General features: G+C 38.5%; 2 protein-coding genes and 1 non-coding gene across 3 annotated transcripts; 2 read left to right on the forward strand and 1 right to left on the reverse strand.

Moving 5' to 3' along the window:
• Window positions 1-1,742: 1,742 nt before the first annotated feature.
• Window positions 1,743-9,511, reverse strand: themis2 (thymocyte selection associated family member 2). Its single transcript, XM_084727090.1, has 6 exons — window positions 9,302-9,511; window positions 8,743-8,883; window positions 8,236-8,661; window positions 4,497-5,719; window positions 4,138-4,252; window positions 1,743-2,018 (listed from the first exon to the last, which is right to left on the reverse strand). Exons 1-6 carry the CDS (start codon window positions 9,402-9,404, stop codon window positions 1,906-1,908), a joined length of 2,121 nt encoding a protein of 706 aa, XP_084583216.1. The 5' UTR covers window positions 9,405-9,511; the 3' UTR covers window positions 1,743-1,905.
• A 3,284-nt stretch (window positions 9,512-12,795) lies between these two features.
• ppp1r8b (protein phosphatase 1, regulatory subunit 8b) lies at window positions 12,796-17,948 on the forward strand. The gene is made up of 7 exons (XM_084727095.1): window positions 12,796-12,893; window positions 13,446-13,506; window positions 14,545-14,698; window positions 15,606-15,823; window positions 16,216-16,360; window positions 16,540-16,604; window positions 17,184-17,948. Exons 1-7 carry the CDS (start codon window positions 12,841-12,843, stop codon window positions 17,535-17,537), a joined length of 1,050 nt encoding a protein of 349 aa, XP_084583221.1. The 5' UTR covers window positions 12,796-12,840; the 3' UTR covers window positions 17,538-17,948.
• LOC146321815 (small Cajal body-specific RNA 1) lies at window positions 14,313-14,477 on the forward strand. The gene has a single exon (XR_014771443.1).
• Window positions 17,949-18,846: the final 898 nt, after the last annotated feature.

Consider the following 18,846-nt stretch of genomic DNA (forward strand, 5'->3'; position numbering starts at 1 on the left):
TTCTGTTGAGGCACTGCTGTTGTTTGCTGAAGAACACAGGGTTTAGGTCGAGTGAGACCTTTTGTTCACACGTCTTATATTCTGGAAGTTACTTCTGCTATCTTACAAGTACAAAACGTGTTGCAGTTGAAAAAAAAAAAGCTGTTGTTAGCAGTAGCTAATATTAGTCTGTATTTCCTCTTCTCTCTTGTAAAGCATTTTGTAATTTTAAACACTTTGAACATGCACACTCAATTTATTATTTGTCTTTGTACCTTGCTCCTTCCATAATTAAAAGATTATTCTTTTGTTTCATAATCTGCACATACGCTTTAAGAACAAGCAGTTTGTGCAAATTCATAAAGGGTTAAAGAAAAACACACATTACATCCACATTATATGTGCTTTTACACCTTTAGCTGTGACACCACCAACTGAATTCTGCATTGTGTTGTGTGTGCAAGATCACACTCTTGCTTTGCGGGGAAATTCAGTTGAGTGGTCGTAAATCATGCAGAAATATATACTGACACGTCTGTCTATAAAGTCTCTGGTTCACACTAAAAAAGTATAAACAATTCTGTAAGCTTTATTTGCATATTACCAAACTGTTAAGCACAATAATACATCTATGTATTGTAATAATACACATATGTATCACTACAATAAGAATTAAATAAGACTATTGTAAAACTATTAAAAATACACAACAAATGAATGTCTTTAGGGCAAAGTTCATGTTGAGACACATTAACATAGGATGTTTTTAATTGAAATAATGTTTTTTTTTAAATGGACATTCTACACAAATTCAACTTTTCTTTCTTGTTGGCAGCAAGTCTTTTCAGTTTGATGGTCCATTAGGCCAAAAATGGTGCAAAACTTGCATTAATGTCTTTGGGAAAATGTCAGTCCAAAGAACAAAATTTAAAAGTAGTTTGAGACAATGAGTCATTCCAATGAAATAAATAAAGACAGGATTTGATAGTAGCGCCTGTTTGTACTCTCAGATTGTTAGTTTGCTGTGACAGCTGGGTGAAGTTTCTGCTGTTGGTGGCGTTGAAATCCATAACCACATGAGAAGCTGCAGAGTTGCCATTTTGACGCCTCTGTGGTTACGACTTGTCTGCTAGCCAGGACTGGTTTGAACCATTTCTCTAGAATTTGCATATAGCAGTATAATATGGTCGGAGGTGACAAATACATCAAATGTCTGTACAATCAAAAGTAATCAATTGCTACCTCTGTGAAGCTTGGAAATGTGCATTTATGAAACCAACAAGGTATTGATTCAACTGTGGTCATTTTTAAGGCTGTTTGTCATGACATATTGTGTTATACTGTAGAGCGTTGCAGCTGTTCCTGAATGGACTGCATACAGAAACTGCTTGGCATTGCACAATATAATGGTGTTGTATATACAACTACAAACTACAGCCCACAAAAAACACAGTTGTATCAATAATTTGCTGACAAGTTTGAACAACAACTACAATTGTACTATATCACATTTCAATAAATAGTTAATAAAGTTTGAGGGTGATATGGCACAGACACCCACAGCCTTGAAAAGAATGACTGGTTAAGCATAGAGATGAATGGTTGAATAATGAGGGGATTCACTGACCACATCTTATACAGTAGGTCCTCACAGGCGCAGTATACTGTCAGGATGAGTCATTTTGTATTCAGCTGAAATACCCAACTATATTAAACCTGCTACTTTCAGCGCAAAATGTAATCACATAATGAGTTTCAATACAGTATTTTGGAATTCATGGACAGGTTGCTTGGTCTCACAGTATAAGGCTGCACCGGTACGTTGGTTTAACATTCAAGATACAGGAGAGCTTAAAAACGGACACTTTTAGTTTGAGTTCCCACCTCCCACGTGTGCTAGTTTGCTGTTGCAGCAGAACATCATTTTCAGTAGAACATGACATTTTCTTGTGCTTTCTTCACCATCGTCACCAAAGTCTCATCCACGCTTTCATAGTCGTGGTCGCTGTCCACATCTGCTGCGATGTCGTGCATCGGAACTGTGAAAACAGGGGGAAGAAGGTTTATCAGTTGGTGATATTCTGTATTTGCGATACTTTTCTTCTTGATGTCGACAAAATCCAATGACAAAATCAACAATAAGTGAAGATCCTGTCGATAACATTCCTCTGTGTGCTCCATTTTTTAACACAAGCACTGTGGTACGTTGACACGTAAATGCATATAAATGTGGCCAATATCAGATTCTTTTTTTTTTTTTAACTGTATTTATTGTCTTTTTGAACAGATATATAACATAGTGCCATACATACATATGCCTTCTGCTATATATACATATATGTATACAGACAAAGTACCATGTTAATCACAGAAGTAAAAATAGTAAATAGAAAAAAAAAAAAAAAAAAAAAAAAGGGAAGAACTTAGAATGAAGGACATAGCACCCAATTGCATGTAATGCACACCTGTCTTATAGTTTAAGTCTGTAAATTGTGAAAAAATAAAAAATAAAATGATGATAGATGATAGAATTTAAATAATAAATAAAATCTGTCTTCCATATAAAAAGGTGTATAACTTTATAACTTTTACGGGTGTGTATCCGCCTGTAGTGTGGCCAGTCATTCCTCCACAAATACAAATAAAAACAAACATAAACCACAACTACAACCAAGACAAAGACAAAAAAAAAAAGGGGGGGGGGGGATGCAGCATCAGGATATTCCTTCTCTGTGTTTCCTGGGTCTAAGAGACCACTCTAACTCTTGGTAAAAGGTTGAATCACATAATTGAAATGGTTAATAAATGGTTGCCAGATTTTGTAAAATTTCCCTTCTTGTTTTTTTCAAAGAGAATTTAATTTTCTCAAGCTCCAAGTGCTTCATTACATCTCTTAGAAGATTTAAATGTGTCGGTGCAGACCTCTGTTTCCAATTAAGTAAGATCAGTCTCCGTGCGAGTAAACAGACAAATGATATCATATTATATTCTAAATTATTTTTTACTATGTTAGAGTCTATGATTCCTAGAATCGCCATCAGGGGGTCTAAATCAACTGATCTGTGCAAAATTCTTGAAAAAGTCTGGAAGATATCACTCCAATATTTCAATATCCTAGGGCAATTCCAGAACATATGACCCAATGGCCAATATCAGATTCTAATGTAAACTTGTGCGCAAAAAGAAGAATAACAAAGGTGTAACAGCACGCTCTGATACAAAAGCAAACATGAACGACACTGAAGTCAGTGGTTACAGTGTCCTTAAAAAGCTAATGTTCAGTGGAAACCAGTGGATTCGTGAGCATGTGATAGAAAGAGTCAAATATTTAATTCTGGCTTTTTGTGGAGCAATGGCTGCTACATCTTTACAGAGGGGTGTGTGTGTAGATGGTTTGCATTCGCTGAATGACTCCCGCCAGGGCAGGGTTTTGACGAATGTTGAAAACGTTTTAAAAGTTGGTACGACTGTTGAGACTGGAGCGGCATTGTACTCAGGATCACCTGTGTCCCCAGTTAGATTCAGACTTAATTTGATTTGTTAATTTGATCTGTTCACATTGTTCTAAAAAAAAACAGATGAGTCACCTGTGACCAAAAGTAAGTGTCGACATAACCTTTCAGTCAATCCCACATACACTGTCCTGGTGCTATAAATACATAATAGAGTGTCAACTGTGCAGCTGAAAATAGTCCCAAACAAACACGCCGTTTGCTACTGCTTGACTGACTTTTGCTAAACCCACAGTGCCCCTCTTTTTTAATAACTTACCCTTTTTTAGTTTTAAATTAAATATAGATTTGTGACTGTTTTTAAATAGTGGTGTGAACAACACCTTGATGGTTAAAGGACAGAAACACTTCTATTTCTTCCACATCTATTATATTTACACTAGATTTGACGCCCCACAGTCGGTGGAAGCCGTTTGCGCATATTAGAAAAGTTCTAGTTGCATTCTGATTAAATTCTTTTGGGAATATGCACATCAAATGCACATCTTATCGGATGACTCTATTTAGCATCCATCTCTAATCAAAATCATGTCGATCAGGTCAAAGAAATATTGTCCACGTAGTTAGTGATAAAAACATAGAATAACCTCAAAATTATCCTTTAAGTGTTGCCAGTATGACTTAAACTCTGTAGAAAGAGCCTTACCTTTTTTATTCTCCTCCATTCGCACGTACGTGTTCGGCAGAGCCTTGCCTGTTGTTATCTGGGCTGCTGGGGGCTTTCGAGGTATGACTTCTGGAGGCTGATCATCAGTAATTGCCTGCATGATGACAGGAAGAGGAAGAAATATTCAGTTTAGTTCACAGATGACTTTTTCGCAGCAAAAAGAGGAAACATGTGTCCATGGCATCACATGTCTGCTAGTTTGAGATTTCTTGAAACTCTCACTTAGAAAATGTAGAAACATTTTTTCAGAGTAAGTGGAGAGACAAATGAAGAAGTTAAAATTGGACCACAGCAGATTCTAAGTAACTCTGTTAACGTGCGTGAAAACCCACACTTACTGGAGGTGGAGGAGCTGGGGGCCGTCTTTTGCTATTCAAAGTCAAATTGGCCATCTCTTTGGTCGGGGCGCTTTTGTCTGGTCGAGGTTTGGGTTTGGATGACTTCTTTGAAGATTTTGATGATGATTTTTTGCAAGACTTTGAAGTTGACAGGTTTCGCTTTGGTGGTCGGGGTGGAGGATCTGAATCTGAGTTGCCATGTTTGCGAAATTCATAGAAGAACGTGTCTGTCACCTCAGTGACCCTCTCCACTCGGCACTTAGGCGGTTCACTGCTGGGCCATGGCAGGGGGTCTTTAGTAAAAGAGACAGACATTGAAAGCCACTGCGTTGGGATCTCGAAGCAATGGTCTGGACTGTGTGGGAAGCTCGCCTGGATGACGGGCTCTAACATCGCGCCCTCTATTCTGAGACACGAAATCCCAGCAAGTGGATCAGTGTCGAGTTCAGTATCCCGGCTCACCACTTTAACATCCAGCGGCAAACTGAACTCCTTCCCCAAGTCCCTGAGTTTGTACTTCTTGTTATCAGTGATCACCTCCACAAAGTGACCCTGCATGTACAGAGGCAGAAAGATCTCCTCTCTTACATCCTCCTGCTTGGCCTTCTCTTCTTCATCATCATCATCATCATCATCCACATCCTCATCATCTGGGTCTTGGAGACGCTGACACAAAAGAGCCTCGACGGACTCCTTCTGTCCCGTGCTGCTTTCTGAAGGTAAGTTCATCCTGTCGCAGCGAACAACCTCAAGCTGTTCCCCCACACTGAGGCCAGGCAGACCTTCCTCCTCAACCTCCTCACAGTTTCTTGTTACGCTGACCTTCAGGCCTGGCAACTGAATTGAAGCCACATACAACTCGTACACTGAGTTAAACTCTCTTGGCCGCCTCCGAAATCGTCCACCATATTGCTGAGAAACCAGGAAGTACTGCTGCGCCTTTCGGCTCTTCGTACTGGATATTAAAACCATGGCTGCGTTTCCCGTCTTGTGTAAAACCAGGCGGCTGTTCTTGCTGAGTTCTGGCAGCCAGCTGCACTTGAGCAGAGAGCGGCTCTCTGGGCCTTCCAGTATCTCCGCCACTGCGGGGAAGGATTCGTCAGGCTGGGAAAGGACCTCTGTCAGGCTGAGCGGGGTCACAAAATTCACATCCTGACACAGCTCAGTGACATCGACCACATCCACCTCTAAGCTGGACGGAAACTTCAGCACATTCTTCCTCACTGGACAAAAAACAGGAGAAATTTTGTTAGACAATGTAGTAGAAGCACTTGATGAAGCTGAATGAATTGAAACCAGAGTACGGAAAGCTTTTGCCAGTGATGGATGAAGTATTGAAAACCCTTATGAGAAGCAAAAGCAAATACTACTGGTATAAGTAGCAACACAACAGGTCTAGTTAATGGGATGGTTCACCCTAAAATCAAAAATTCATATTTTTGCCTTGGCCTCTAGCACTATTTATCCATTTAGATAGTTTTGGTGTGAGTTGCAGGGTGTTGGAGATTCTGACCATAGGGATGTCTGCTGTCTCTTGAATAAAATGGGACAAAATGGCACTCAACTTGTGGTGCTCAAAGCAACAAAAAAAAAAAAAAAAGAAGAAGCATTTTAATAATTTTCTTCCTGCAGCAGAATCTACTGGAGCTGCTTTCTTCCTTCTAGAAAGAAAATAGCTCTTACATGAAACTGTTCACAACAAGGTCTGTGACTTATCTTGAGTAACCGGGGTCATGATTTCTGAAAAGAGACGTTGCTCTTGAATTTTCAAATGTTTTTTTGTGCTTTGAGCCCCACAAGCCAAGTGCCATTTAGTTCCATTATACCGGAGAGAAGCAGACATCACTACAGCTGATATCTCCAAAACTCTGCAACTCACACCAAAACTATCTAGATAGATAAATAGGTCTAGAGGCCAAAGAAAACACATCATTTTTTTTATTACTTTGGGGTGAAATGTTCCTTTAGATAGAAGTGCAGCAATGTCACCATAATCAGAACGTATGTAAAGTCTCACAAGTAAAAGTACTCTTGCAGAAATTTGGTTACTGTGAGTGTTATAATGCAGTATAGAAGTGCACAGACACGTCTTTATCTGTATCTGAAACTGTTAAACCAACAAAAATTATCTCTCTGTATCAGTGTTCAGATAGTCAACCAGACGAGGGGGCATGGTTTATACCAGACGTTGGTTTAAAATGGGGAAATGTTTTATTTTCTAACCTAATATTCATTGACAATGCAATTATGGTATCTAAAAAGCATCAGAATGGGTTAACATTTGCATATAATTAACTATGAAGTTTTCCACATCTTAATACTGTACTTTTCATCTGCCTCCTTATTTCTCTTCAGCTAAACTACCTTTTATGAACTATGAAGCCCACCGTCACATCTTCATTAGCTGGGTGGTGTTGAAAAATCAGAAACTGAAAAAATATATATATAAATAAATCAGAAGATTCTGTTTGGCGTCAGAAATTAAAACTCTGCTGTGGTATTCATTGAGCTGACTAATTACAAGCACCTTTAGATATAACAAATATCCACTTCCTTCGCATTATTTATAATAAGTACAGATATGAGTGAGCCCCTTGTGCCAGAGGATATTATATTGCTTAATTATTTTTACTCATGCATTTATTTTGGTCAAGGTGGTACTAACTTTAACTATTGGGCCATTTAAGCCAGTGGTTCTCAACCTCGGGGCCGGAGTGAGAATAAAATTAAATATTGCAGCAAGCAGCACAAAAAAGAGACAAGAAGCAGCTCTGAGCGACCTCAGAACAACGGACAATACAGCTGGCTGCATGAAATGCAACAGCCACCTCACTACTGGTTAAAACTGTAAACCAGCACAAATTGCCAACACAAACCACCGTGTTGTGAACAGACACAAACACTGACAAAAAGCAACCTTTGCATTTTGTATCATAAAATAGCAAACTTAAAGGCGCAATATGCAACATTTTACTTAAAAAATGTACAGGCTCATGCAAACACAGTCCCTTTCGATCATCACTTATGATGCACCAGAAGTGTGTGGTGGTGTCTGTAACCGTGGTGATGCTGTATTTCCTTATTTTATCATTATTTTATTGTGCTCAGGACCTCTTACCAACCCAGAACATCAGTACTTGACCTCCTGCATATTGAGAAACAACTGAGTTTACAAAAAGCTCAGGCAAATCCTACTGATTCTACCTTTAACAAACTACTGAGTTCAGAGTGTGTGTACATGGACATAACACACACGAGCTCTCACACAGAACCTTTTTTCTTTTTGTGGGGTTTGCAAGCACCAACCTGATTATTCAGTGGGGGTCACAACTTGAAAATGGTGAAAATCATTGATTTAATCTATAACAAATAATCATATTCAATGAGCTCATCATCAGTGTTGTGTGTAAAATCTTAATCTTCACACAAATACTAACTGTAAACTTGAAAATAAATGTAAAAGTGCAATATTTCGCTCTCAAATGCAGTGAGGTGTAAAGAAGCATGAAAGGGGAACAACTAAGTAACGTGCAAGAACTCCAAAATCATGTTTCAGTGCAGTACTTGAGAAAATAAAAAGTTATATTCTACACACATTACAGGGTGATTTTTTTCTGAAAAAATGGATAGAAATTCTGATGAACAGATAAACAATGTGTGCAAGTATGTATTAAGAATAACCAGTGTGTTATTACATGTCAGGGTTAGGGTTCAAAAAGAAAAGAAAAGTTATTCTCACAGTTCATGATGGCGTGGACCTGGTATATTGGACTGAGGACTAGGGGCCGGTCACACATGGTGGTGTTGATCAGGCGAAACCTTCGACTGCACAGGCACTGTGAGGACATGATCTCCTGCAGAGTGAAGCGCTCCTCGCTCTCACATTCAGTGAACTCCCCTTGGGCAGAGAATGGGATGCACACTTCTGCAGAGACGTCCTGTTGTCCTTGAACGTGGCATCGAACCTTTGTCTCCTCACCCTCATGCTGTTCAATAGAGAGCACTGTCAGAGCTTTCCCGGCCCCAAGGGTGAAATTGTCGAAGGTCATTTTGGTACGGCTGGTGAAAGTGAAGGGCAGGCAGGACTCCAGGCCCACAGGCCTCAGGCTCAACATCTCCTCGACTGAGCTGTACGGCATCTGCTCTGGAACAACCTTGAACAAGCCTGAGAAACAGCAACAAGTGCAAGCGGTCAGATACAAAATTAGCTTCTCTCTTGAGACTCTTATCTGTGTCTCACACCGACCTGTGTGGTTGATAGGCAGCTCGAACTTCTCATTGTTGCTGACGTCTTCACAGCAAACTGACAGGAGCTCAATGCCAATGACCTTTATTAGATCCCCGGTAGAAAAGCAAACTTCACTCCCAGAAATCTCATATATGGACCCTGAAAGGCCGAAACAGTGTAAAGGAGGAACAAAAAGAACAAGATCAGCATTCAGCAATGAGCAGATATATCAGGCATAAAAAACATGTTTTCTTATTTTTCTTAATCTAATGTACTCTGATATAAAATACTTACAATTACCGATAATGAACAAGACAAACTTTTCAACTACAACAAATGCTCACTGCCTCATTTGGCTACAGTAAGGTCCGGTTTAGGTTTAAGAAAAGACGGAAATGTGTATACTATATAGATATAAATTTAGGCAATAGATACAGACACCATAAAGAAACGAAATCCAGACACGTTATGATCTGCAGCAAATTTATCTCTTCAGATAATCTCTAATCTTTTCAGCTCTGTCCTCATCTATGCTCACAGTTTCAGTTCACGATGAATAAAATGATAAGAAACCTACCTTGGAAATACACTCCAGAGCAAACCTGTAGGATTTTTGGCAGACAAGCGTTGTCCAATGATGCGATGAACTGCTGTAATGGCAAAGCAGTCGCGCCTGCCATCACTGCTACCTCAGTGTGCTGCAATCAAAAATGAAGGCAGGCAGCAAGTGACGGAGAGCAGCATAAAAGGGGATGCTTTCTCAGTCAAAAACCACAAAACTGAATGAGGAAGTGACAGGAACTGTTTGCACAATGCTTGCATTCACAGGCAGAGGCCTTTATACCTATATGACTTAAACCGTGTTATTACGCTGTGAAGGTGTGAAAGAAAATGAAAGAAAAGAAGGGAAAATGTATTTTTTTTTTGTTATTTCATTGATTGCATCATAAAGCCTGCAGTTGCTATCACTCACTAAGACGTATTACTTTATAAGGAAATGTGTGAATATTTTTATGTGTGAGCCTGACTGAGTGTGGGAACTGCAAACAATCCAAATGGCTGATGTACTACACTCTAACATTAATTAACTTTTTAAAGTGTTAAAAAGTTCTAAAGGATCCAAAACATGTTTTTGCTTGTCAAGCAGATGGACAACTTGGCAGTCTGGCTAAAAATAAATAAATAAATAAATAAATAAATAAATAAATAAATAAGGCTGGGCTGTACAAACAAGGATTAATTTTTAAACCCAATTAAATCATGGCTTAGCTTTAAATTATGTTGCACCAAGCTTTTAGACTAGTTTAAAATTAAGAAAGATTAAATTTAAACTTTTCTTTAAAGGTAGTTTAAAGGTAGTTTTTACTGTAAACCTAGATTAAATTTATTTCTCTTACACCAAACATGTCAGTCCCTCCTGTACACAAACTTTAAATCAGTTTCAAATGTGATCCAGTATTTACTTTAAGCGCACACCTGAGGAGGGTTAACTTTTAAAATGTCTCTCTTTTTAAGACGATAGAGGAAAAACAAGTTCCTTGAAGAAAGTTGGGGACAAACTCAACTTATTTTAGCTTAATTATGCATCTCTTCTTGATGTCACTCCATTTGATAATTTGGCCAACATGTTTGTTCTCAAAGGAGGAGGAATTAGAGTTTCTCTGCCGAGTCGTCATGAGCAGGCTGAAGTTGTAGTTCATTAATAAATTAAAGAACAGTTTTTTTTTACTTTTTAGATAGCTATGATGTGTTATGATAAGTTAACTTTTTAGTGAGCCAGCAAACAGTGTAAAATTTTAACTTTTCAGGGAGTTAGCAAACAATGTAACATTTTGTTTACTCTTTGTTAGCTTTTTAGCTATTTATTTATTTAATAATAATAACTTTATATAGAACAATTCATATATAAAATGCAACCCACAGTGCTGAACATAAAAGCAGAAAATTAAAACATTTAAATCTATAAAAACAAGGATAAAATAAATAAAAAATCAAAGTTAAAACTGCAAAGTTTGACAAGATAAAACAACTATCACTTAAAAACACTGCTCACTTTTAAACCTAGTTTAACTGAACTCTGATAAGCACTAGTCTTAGATCAAATTAATCTTTATTGGTACCACCCAGTTTTTGTATCACATAACAGCTGTGTAGAAAGATCACACTGTTTTAAATAGAAAATCAGTCTGCCGCACAGTGCTGATGCAACAACACAACAATAATGGTTGATATTGGACAGGAAGGACTGACATGTTTCAAACAGCCGAGCCAGAAAAGGGTTCCCTGAGCTCTTGGGAAATTTCATTAGTCACTGTAGCACCCTTCTCTCCAAATATATCCTGGTTTCAACGTCCTTCAAAGCCTGTGACATGTCCTTCACCCTCCCTTCTCTCAGAGACATATTAGAAAGAAGCAGCACCCTCACTTCCTTCTCCTGATCTGCTCTGTACAATGAGCGAAGCATCCTCCCACCCCTGTGACGTGACGAGGCAGCCCCTCACATGCATCTGACAAAACCACAACACTTTCCAAGTGAGCCCTACAACAGTCTCAAACATCAGCCCGGTCTGTCAGTTGAACCGTCTTGAGGGGTTTCCCCCCGTTTCCATGATCCAACCTGGAAATGCCACGGTGCACACCGCCTCGATGAAACAACTTCTGCAGAGATAATGTGAAAGCATGCTCTGCTCCCTCAAACCAAATATAATCATCTGTGTTGCTCTAATTCTCAAACCGCTGGCTCCCCACAATAACACTAATAAATGCATTTCAAAACCACTTCTCTGCAGCACAGAGAGTCAAGTATCTGGGATCTGAGGACCCTTAGTGGTTATTGAGAGAATTTCAGTTGTTCTTGTTCATTGTGATTTCCTTCTCTGGCACAATGAGAGTATGAACATGATCATTTTGCCCAGTTTCAGTTTAAGTAAGGGGACATAAGACGTTTTATTAAGTAGAAATTAATTTGGTGGTCTTAGGGATGAACTATCAATCAAAATTTTATCGAGAACATAATATGGACTTATTAGGTTGGTAGGTTTGATGTTTATTAAAGGTAAAATGTGTGTTAGCTAAGTGTGCTAATTGTGCTCAAATGTATAAGGTATTAGTATTTGTGTATTGTGGTATGTGTATCATGTTATATGTTGAGGGGATGTGTGTGTATTTTATTGTGATTTCCATGTCTATAGTGTATTGTGGTTTCATGTTTGAAGTTGTATATTTTAATAACACTGTAAACTTACATGTAAAAACCCAACTAGGGACAGGAGTTGAACATTAGAAGTTGCTTTAAACTCTGTGCATAACATCAATTTCATAATCTGTATTGGGACTATATTAAATTCTGTCATCCCTATCAAATAAAAGAAAAGAAAAAAGGAATGTGTGTCAAAAGTCCATGTCAAATTAAATATTGTCATGCTGCAGAGATTGCCTACACATTATATTCTACAGACTTAAAAAGACACCATAATCATTTTAATCTGTTTTCAAATAAAAATAACAATAATGGTGTAAAAAGCACCATTCCCTCTAATTTCATGAATCATATTGAAATTGCAATATCAGTCAAAATAATTGCTTTTAAGTATTTCTTCAAAAGCATTCAGTTTGATTATAAGACGATTATTTTAAACTTGTAAACTTTCTCCTGGTTTGTCTTGAGCAACATCTCATAATTACTTATTGTACTGTTGTTCATGTGTCTTTGTCTATTACAGTACAGTTTGTGTTATTATTAATGATCTATTTGTTGTTTTTCTCACTTTCTTCATTGAAGATGAAAATAGACACTTAGTAGCCAGCTGCAAAATAGAAATTTCAAAGTGTACGTACATATAAAAACAAATAATCTAAACATAGAATAAATTATGAAATAATTATCCTTTACAGTAAACATGATGGTGTGTGTTTACTTTTCCTGTTGGTCATGAGGGTCAGTGTATCTATGTACAAATTAAATTCAGGTAAATAATAAAAAAGGCTTGGGAGATAATTTTGCCTAATGTGTAATTTGTCATGTAATGCATTGTTTGATTGTAAGACTACAACTCCCACCAAATTACGGCGACCGTTTACCCAGCATGCAGCTCAGCTCTGAGACGATGAGGCAAGATGGCGACTAAAATAAGCAAAGACAGTCCCCCTCCTTTTGATTGTCCATCATGGTGAGAAAATGCACACGCAAAAGTTGTAACTGTTTGTTTGTAGTGCAATATCAGGTGCAAATGAGCAAAACAACGCTCACATATTTATATAAGTCATCTGTACTCGGAGAGGAGCTTGTAGTGACCGTAGCTAACGTTAGCAACTAGCTTATACCAGCTAGCATGCTAACCCGTTAACGGTGCCGTTGACTTAGAAGTGGCGTGGGATGTTTTTTTTTCATGTGTTTCAAGATTATGCTCCACATGTTTAATTTTGGGAGTGTCAGTTATGAACATGATGTGTTCGGTGATATAGACTGGACATTTGAGCATGTAAAGCCGTTATGTTTATCCATGGTCGCAGTGCTCTTGCAAAAGATGACGATCGCGTTTCCATTAGCTGACCGTAGAGGTCCAAGAAGCATTTGTTTTTATGAGCAAATCTTAAGGCAACACCTGAGCAACAAAACTTGGTTGTCTGTCCATCACTCGCAAAGATAAATTTGTACCTTAATGCTCGGAATGTGAATTGTTTAAACGTGTACAAACGTTCACAATCTTGTTTTCTTTCAGGGCAGGCAAGCCGCCCCCAGGGCTCCATCTAGACGTGATGAAGGGAGACAAACTAATGGAGGTAACTGGGAGATTGGAAATGTACAGGGGTGTCAAACTGGGCCACACACAGCACAATCTGATCTCAGTGGGGTCGGACCAGTAAGGACCATTCCATAATAACCTATAGATAACAACACCTCCAAATGTTTAATGTAAATAAGTACAATTACATTATGTTCACAATTAACGAACCAGATGATGAAAAGCCTGAGATGTTTTAGGTTTTCCACATTCAGTCAGTTTGCAATCATTCCACAGACCACTGTGGCTCTTCAAAGGCTCAAAACCTTTAGGTATCTTGAAACTGAACAACAATATATTACAATGCACAATCAATCAAGCTATTATTGAAATTGCAATATGGCCAAGCACAATATCCACATTGCAGATGCTGCAGTTTTGTGATAAATGAAAAATGCATGATGAAACAGCATTATCTATAATGAAGCACTATACTGCTGCAGAGGTGCCCTGGCCTATAAATGTTGTTTTCCAGATGTAAGAAACACGTTTGTGTAGTATGCATGTCAACAAATGTCACATCATCATGAGTTTAATAGATTTTTTATGACAATTAAAATTGTGATGCAAATTCATCCCCATTTATCAGGGATTATATTGCAATATCAACAGCCCTGATATTTTACTTTATTATTTGAACAACATGTCAACATTATACAGCCCTTTAATTTTCCATACACTTCCACTTCTGATTGGCTGTATGTTTGACACCTCTGTTGTAGGGCATGGTATTGTATTGTAATGTATTTGTATTCTAGTGATAAAGCATGTGACTGCTAGTATTGTGGGAGGTAATTTAGCTGAATGCACCAGATACGAGCCTGACAGTCCACTTTCTCCCAGATGTGTTACACACTGGGATTTTCTATGGCTGCATGGCTTCAAATGGTGCGAGAGCAGCATCAGCCCCGAGATTTAAGCTTTTCAGTGGGAAGCAACACTGTTGAGTTATGGCTCAGGGGCACAGAGACACTGCAGACTGTTTTCATCAGTTGTTTTAATGACCACGATTCACTGAAACTGTCTCTCCCTTTAGAAACTGATCATAGATGAAAAGAAGTATTACCTCTTTGGGAGGAACCCCGACTGGTGTGACTTCACCATCGACCATCAGTCATGCTCACGTGTCCACGCTGCCCTGGTCTACCACAAACACCTGAAAAGGGTCTTTCTTATAGACCTCAACAGCAGTAAGCTATCATTCACAATCACACTTGTATACTCATTTAATATTGGAACCACTGTCTGTAAAGGTTTGACATACATGCTGGAAGGGCTGAAAAACTGATAAAATTGATCTACAAAGAATCTTGTTTACTGCTGACAATGATGTATACATAATACATATTAGAGATGAAACAATTAGTTGAATAATCAGTGGTAAGTGTAATCATTAACTATGCTACAATACATAAGAATTAATAACAATATGTATTTACTGCCTTTCCCTTTATCATTTGAAGAAGTTGCTAAATTTGTCACTAGTCACTTTTTTTTTTTTAAATATAGAGGGTCTGACGAGTTGTCAAATCTAGTGTTAAGTCACCAATACTCAAGTCAGTAGTGACTCAATAAAAACGGTGAGAAAGAGGAACTAAGGACAAGCAAGTGGGGGTCAGAGACAGACAGAAACTAGCAGGCGTGCGGCTTGGGGACTCGCTTAAAGAAGCATCAGCAGCAACATCAGCGACCGACAACACACTGGTCCCACGAGCAACACTTGTGTGTGTGTGTGTGTGTGTGTGTGTCTGTGTATTTGAATACTAATTTCGCTGTTGAATACCATAGCAACAAAAGAAGGTTTAAAGCATTTGGCTCTGAAAAATAAATGCTGTTAAATGGGCTCTGTCTTATTATCATAAAAAAAAATGTGTTGACATTTTTATGGCCCTGTCAGTTAAAATTAGAGACAATGAGGAGATCCAATGCAACCTCTATCTTTAAGTATTATGTGTTTATTAGGCTCTGTCTCTCAGGCTTAGTATGCCAGCAGTACAGTCACTGCCACCAGAACTGAATCACATTCGATTCCGCTCCATAAAGATGCAACTATGAATAACCTGTCCTCCAACATAAGCAACTCGTTTCCTTTGGTAGCACATGGAACTTTCCTCGGACACATCCGCCTGGAGGCCCACAAGCCTCAGCAGGTTCCCATAGACTCTACAATATCTTTCGGGGCCTCAACGCGGACCTACACCATCAGAGAGAAACCCCAAACCCAAGGCACCGCTGGCACCGGAGACAGTAAGACAGGAGAGGATGAGGAACTGAAAGGATTGCTTGGGCTTCCAGAGGAAGAGACAGAGCTTGAGGTACATTTAATTTCTTGATAGTAAAAATATTCTCATGCCCTCAAATGTCAGCTAAATAAAAGAGAAAGAAAATGGCTGCACCCGCACCAGAACATTATATTAGTCCTTTTTAGTTTTTTATATAGATATATTTACATTTCAATTTCAATAATCATAGATTGCAATTCAGTATAATTGTTATTGATTTGAGGAACAAAATATTAGCAGAAGATGTATTGATTATAACCTGTTCATGCCTATTAATAAGCAGGTGATTAGCTTTTTCCTCAGTTTTATGATGTTACCTATTATTCTGTGGCTCGCTCTGGTATACTGTTGTGTTGTAAAGTAGCAATATCTTTATCAATGCAACCACATTTCACACATTTTCTTTTCTCGCTGGATCCTGCCAGAACCTGACAGAGTTCAACACAGCCCACAACAAGCGCATCTCCCTACTGACCATTGAGGAGGGTAACCTGGAAATCCAGAGGCCCAAGAGGAAACGAAGAAACTCCAGGGTTACCTTCAATGAGGAGGACTCCATCATTAACCCAGGTACAAATTGCAATGAAGGCAGCTTTGAAGAAAAAACACAAATAATTATATGTTATAAAATAACACAAAACAGCTATGTTAAAATACTTAATTAATTTGATTGGGAGAGTTTTGTGGTGCAAGGGACAAAATGCACCCAGCAATAAAATGGTAACACTTGTTTTTTGAAATACTTGCAGAGGATATAGACCCCTCGGTGGGACGCTTTAGAAATATGGTGCAGACTGCTGTCATCCCCATCAAGGTAAGCTTTGTTATTTAAACAACAGTACTCACTGGGTGAGTGTGGCACCAGTATTCTCAGAATGAGTGCTTTTGATCTGCTTCAGTTAAAATTACTGCACTCATGTTGTACAGATGTTCATAATTTGCAGTGGGTAAGGTGTATGACCTGTGACAGTAGTGAGGGTGTAATGTCAGGTTCATAAAAAGTCTTGAAAGTTTGAAAATGCTAAATTTTAACAGTTATATTTTCAAAGTGAGGAATATGCTTTAATTTGAATATGTTCCTTATATTCCAAAAATCTCGTAATATTTGAAATATAACTATTCCTTGGTTATATTTGTTATTCATAACTAAATAAGTCCCCTGTGTATCTATGTTGGAAACATTCAAAATTAATATGAACAGTTGGCAAAATAAACACTGATAATATAAATTGATTGCTGTAAATTTGCAGTTACCTTTATAGTAACAATTTAAATGTGATGATAGAGGCTCTGAGAGTATGGAAATTTTTGGATTAGGTACCTTAAAAAGTGCTTGAATTTTACTCTTAAGTCGCTGCATAAACTCTGTAATACTCTGTCATCCTTGCTGCAGAAACGCAGATCTGAGGGCCAGAACACTCTGGGCCTTGATGACCTGACTTCAAAACGCATCCACGGCTACAGCTTGGGTGGCGGCCTTTACGGGGACCTGCCTCCCACCAGTCATGAGAACCAGCCGACAGGAGCACCAGGAGGCGCCGCTATGCAGGGAGGTCTTCCTCTGCCCTTCCCCAATCCAGCACCAGAGGTGGACCTGGCCCCAGAGGCTCCCCAGCCCCCCGTCACCCTCAACCCCACCCCTGTCACAGCCCCTTACCTACCAGAGACCCACAACGAACCACGCAAAAAGAAGTATGCCAAAGAAGCTTGGCCGGGCAAGAAACCTACTCCTTCACTACTCATCTGATCCGTTTCTTAAAGCTGCTGACTCTCAGGTTACCAGCAGATACATCAGGGACTGTGACCTGGCAGAGGTGAAGTCATTCACTTCTCATTTTCTTTTTTATTTGTTGTGTTACTCATTGTTATCACAAAAAGGCACCACATGATTTCCCTGTGATCTGTCACAAGTAGGGCTGGGTACTGAACTTTACTGAATTTTTCTTACATCCTACGGAGAACTGAAAAATGCCTGTTCATTCGGTACCAAATTTTGATACCTAGGGAGTAAATCTCATCAGCATCAGCAGGGGATTGACTGTAACGTTACATGTCGTAGAGGCAGGCAGAAAAAACACTACAATATGTAACCAAGTGGCTTAATGGTGGATAAACATTTTACTTCCTACAAATTCTTCACAATAAAGCTTCCTTGTTATTTTGTTGTCTGAATGCTTTATAAAAAAATACAGATATGTAAAAGTACAAACCACAAATTCAGTTAGAAGCTAAGACTTCTAAAAAGACTTCAAAAAACATCTTTCTCAATAGGTAAAGGGTCAATCAGCTATTTGTAGTGGGCTAACCCACGTTAAAAAAAAACAATATATCTGTGCTAATTTTGGCATAAAAATGGTATAAGAGGTCTCAGTCTGCTCAGTTTCCCAGTACTTTGTCGGGCACACGGTCATTCCCATCTTCTTTGGATTAAGTTAAGCAGACTACGGTTTGTTATTAATGTTCATTAGACAACTATTTGTTTTTATCTTGTCCAGTACTGTACAGATATTCCACCAGTTTCTTCCTTTCAGTCCAGTTTCCAGGTTGAGTAAAGTGTGCAGAGTGAAAACTGCTTCTACAACTGCTCCCAGGTGATTGTACCACAATGCAATTTTCTTTTTGTTAAAATGCATTTTTACAAAATTGGTATTGAAAAAAGTACAGTTCAGGAACTGGTATCAAAGTCAAGGTGTCATATAGGTATAAAAAATTTGTAAACAGTACCCAGCCCTAATGACAAGACTTTATTTTCTGCTACTCTATTACTATGTTGCCCAGAAACCCATAGAATTTTGTCGATTACAAACATAACTAACACAAGATTTGGTTTACCCGTGAGTGACAGACTACTTGGATATGATGGGCCATTGAATTATGTTTTTGATGTGTTGGATGTAAAGTTGGATTTTTTTTTTTTTCTACTTTAACACGTTTCAACATTTTTTTCACTCCTGTAGTATTTTGATAATGCCGTTAAACAAATGGCAAAAAAGTACTTTTATATAAGATATTCTACTGTGAGAGTCAGGAAAGTCAGAGAATCCAGACATGAAGTC

This window comes from Lutjanus erythropterus, chromosome 9 (assembly GCF_056507025.1).
Source record: "Lutjanus erythropterus isolate fLutEry1 chromosome 9, fLutEry1.hap2, whole genome shotgun sequence".
NCBI lineage: Eukaryota > Metazoa > Chordata > Actinopteri > Lutjaniformes > Lutjanidae > Lutjanus > Lutjanus erythropterus.

Bases quoted from the DNA above. Each gene is read 5' to 3' on its own strand.
- ppp1r8b (XM_084727095.1), top strand. From the start codon at position 12,841: ATGGCGACTAAAATAAGCAAAGACAGTCCCCCTCCTTTTGATTGTCCA. The intron at 15,824-16,215 runs GTACATTTAATT...GGATCCTGCCAG, and splicing joins AGGAAGAGACAGAGCTTGAG to AACCTGACAGAGTTCAACAC. The intron at 16,361-16,539 runs GTACAAATTGCA...AAATACTTGCAG, and splicing joins GGACTCCATCATTAACCCAG to AGGATATAGACCCCTCGGTG.
- themis2 (XM_084727090.1), bottom strand. From the start codon at position 9,404: ATGGCAGGCGCGACTGCTTTGCCATTACAGCAGTTCATCGCATCATTG. The intron at 8,662-8,742 runs GTCGGTGTGAGA...GCTGTTTCTCAG, and splicing joins GCTGCCTATCAACCACACAG to GCTTGTTCAAGGTTGTTCCA. The intron at 5,720-8,235 runs GTGAGAATAACT...TTTTTTGTCCAG, and splicing joins GGTCCACGCCATCATGAACT to TGAGGAAGAATGTGCTGAAG.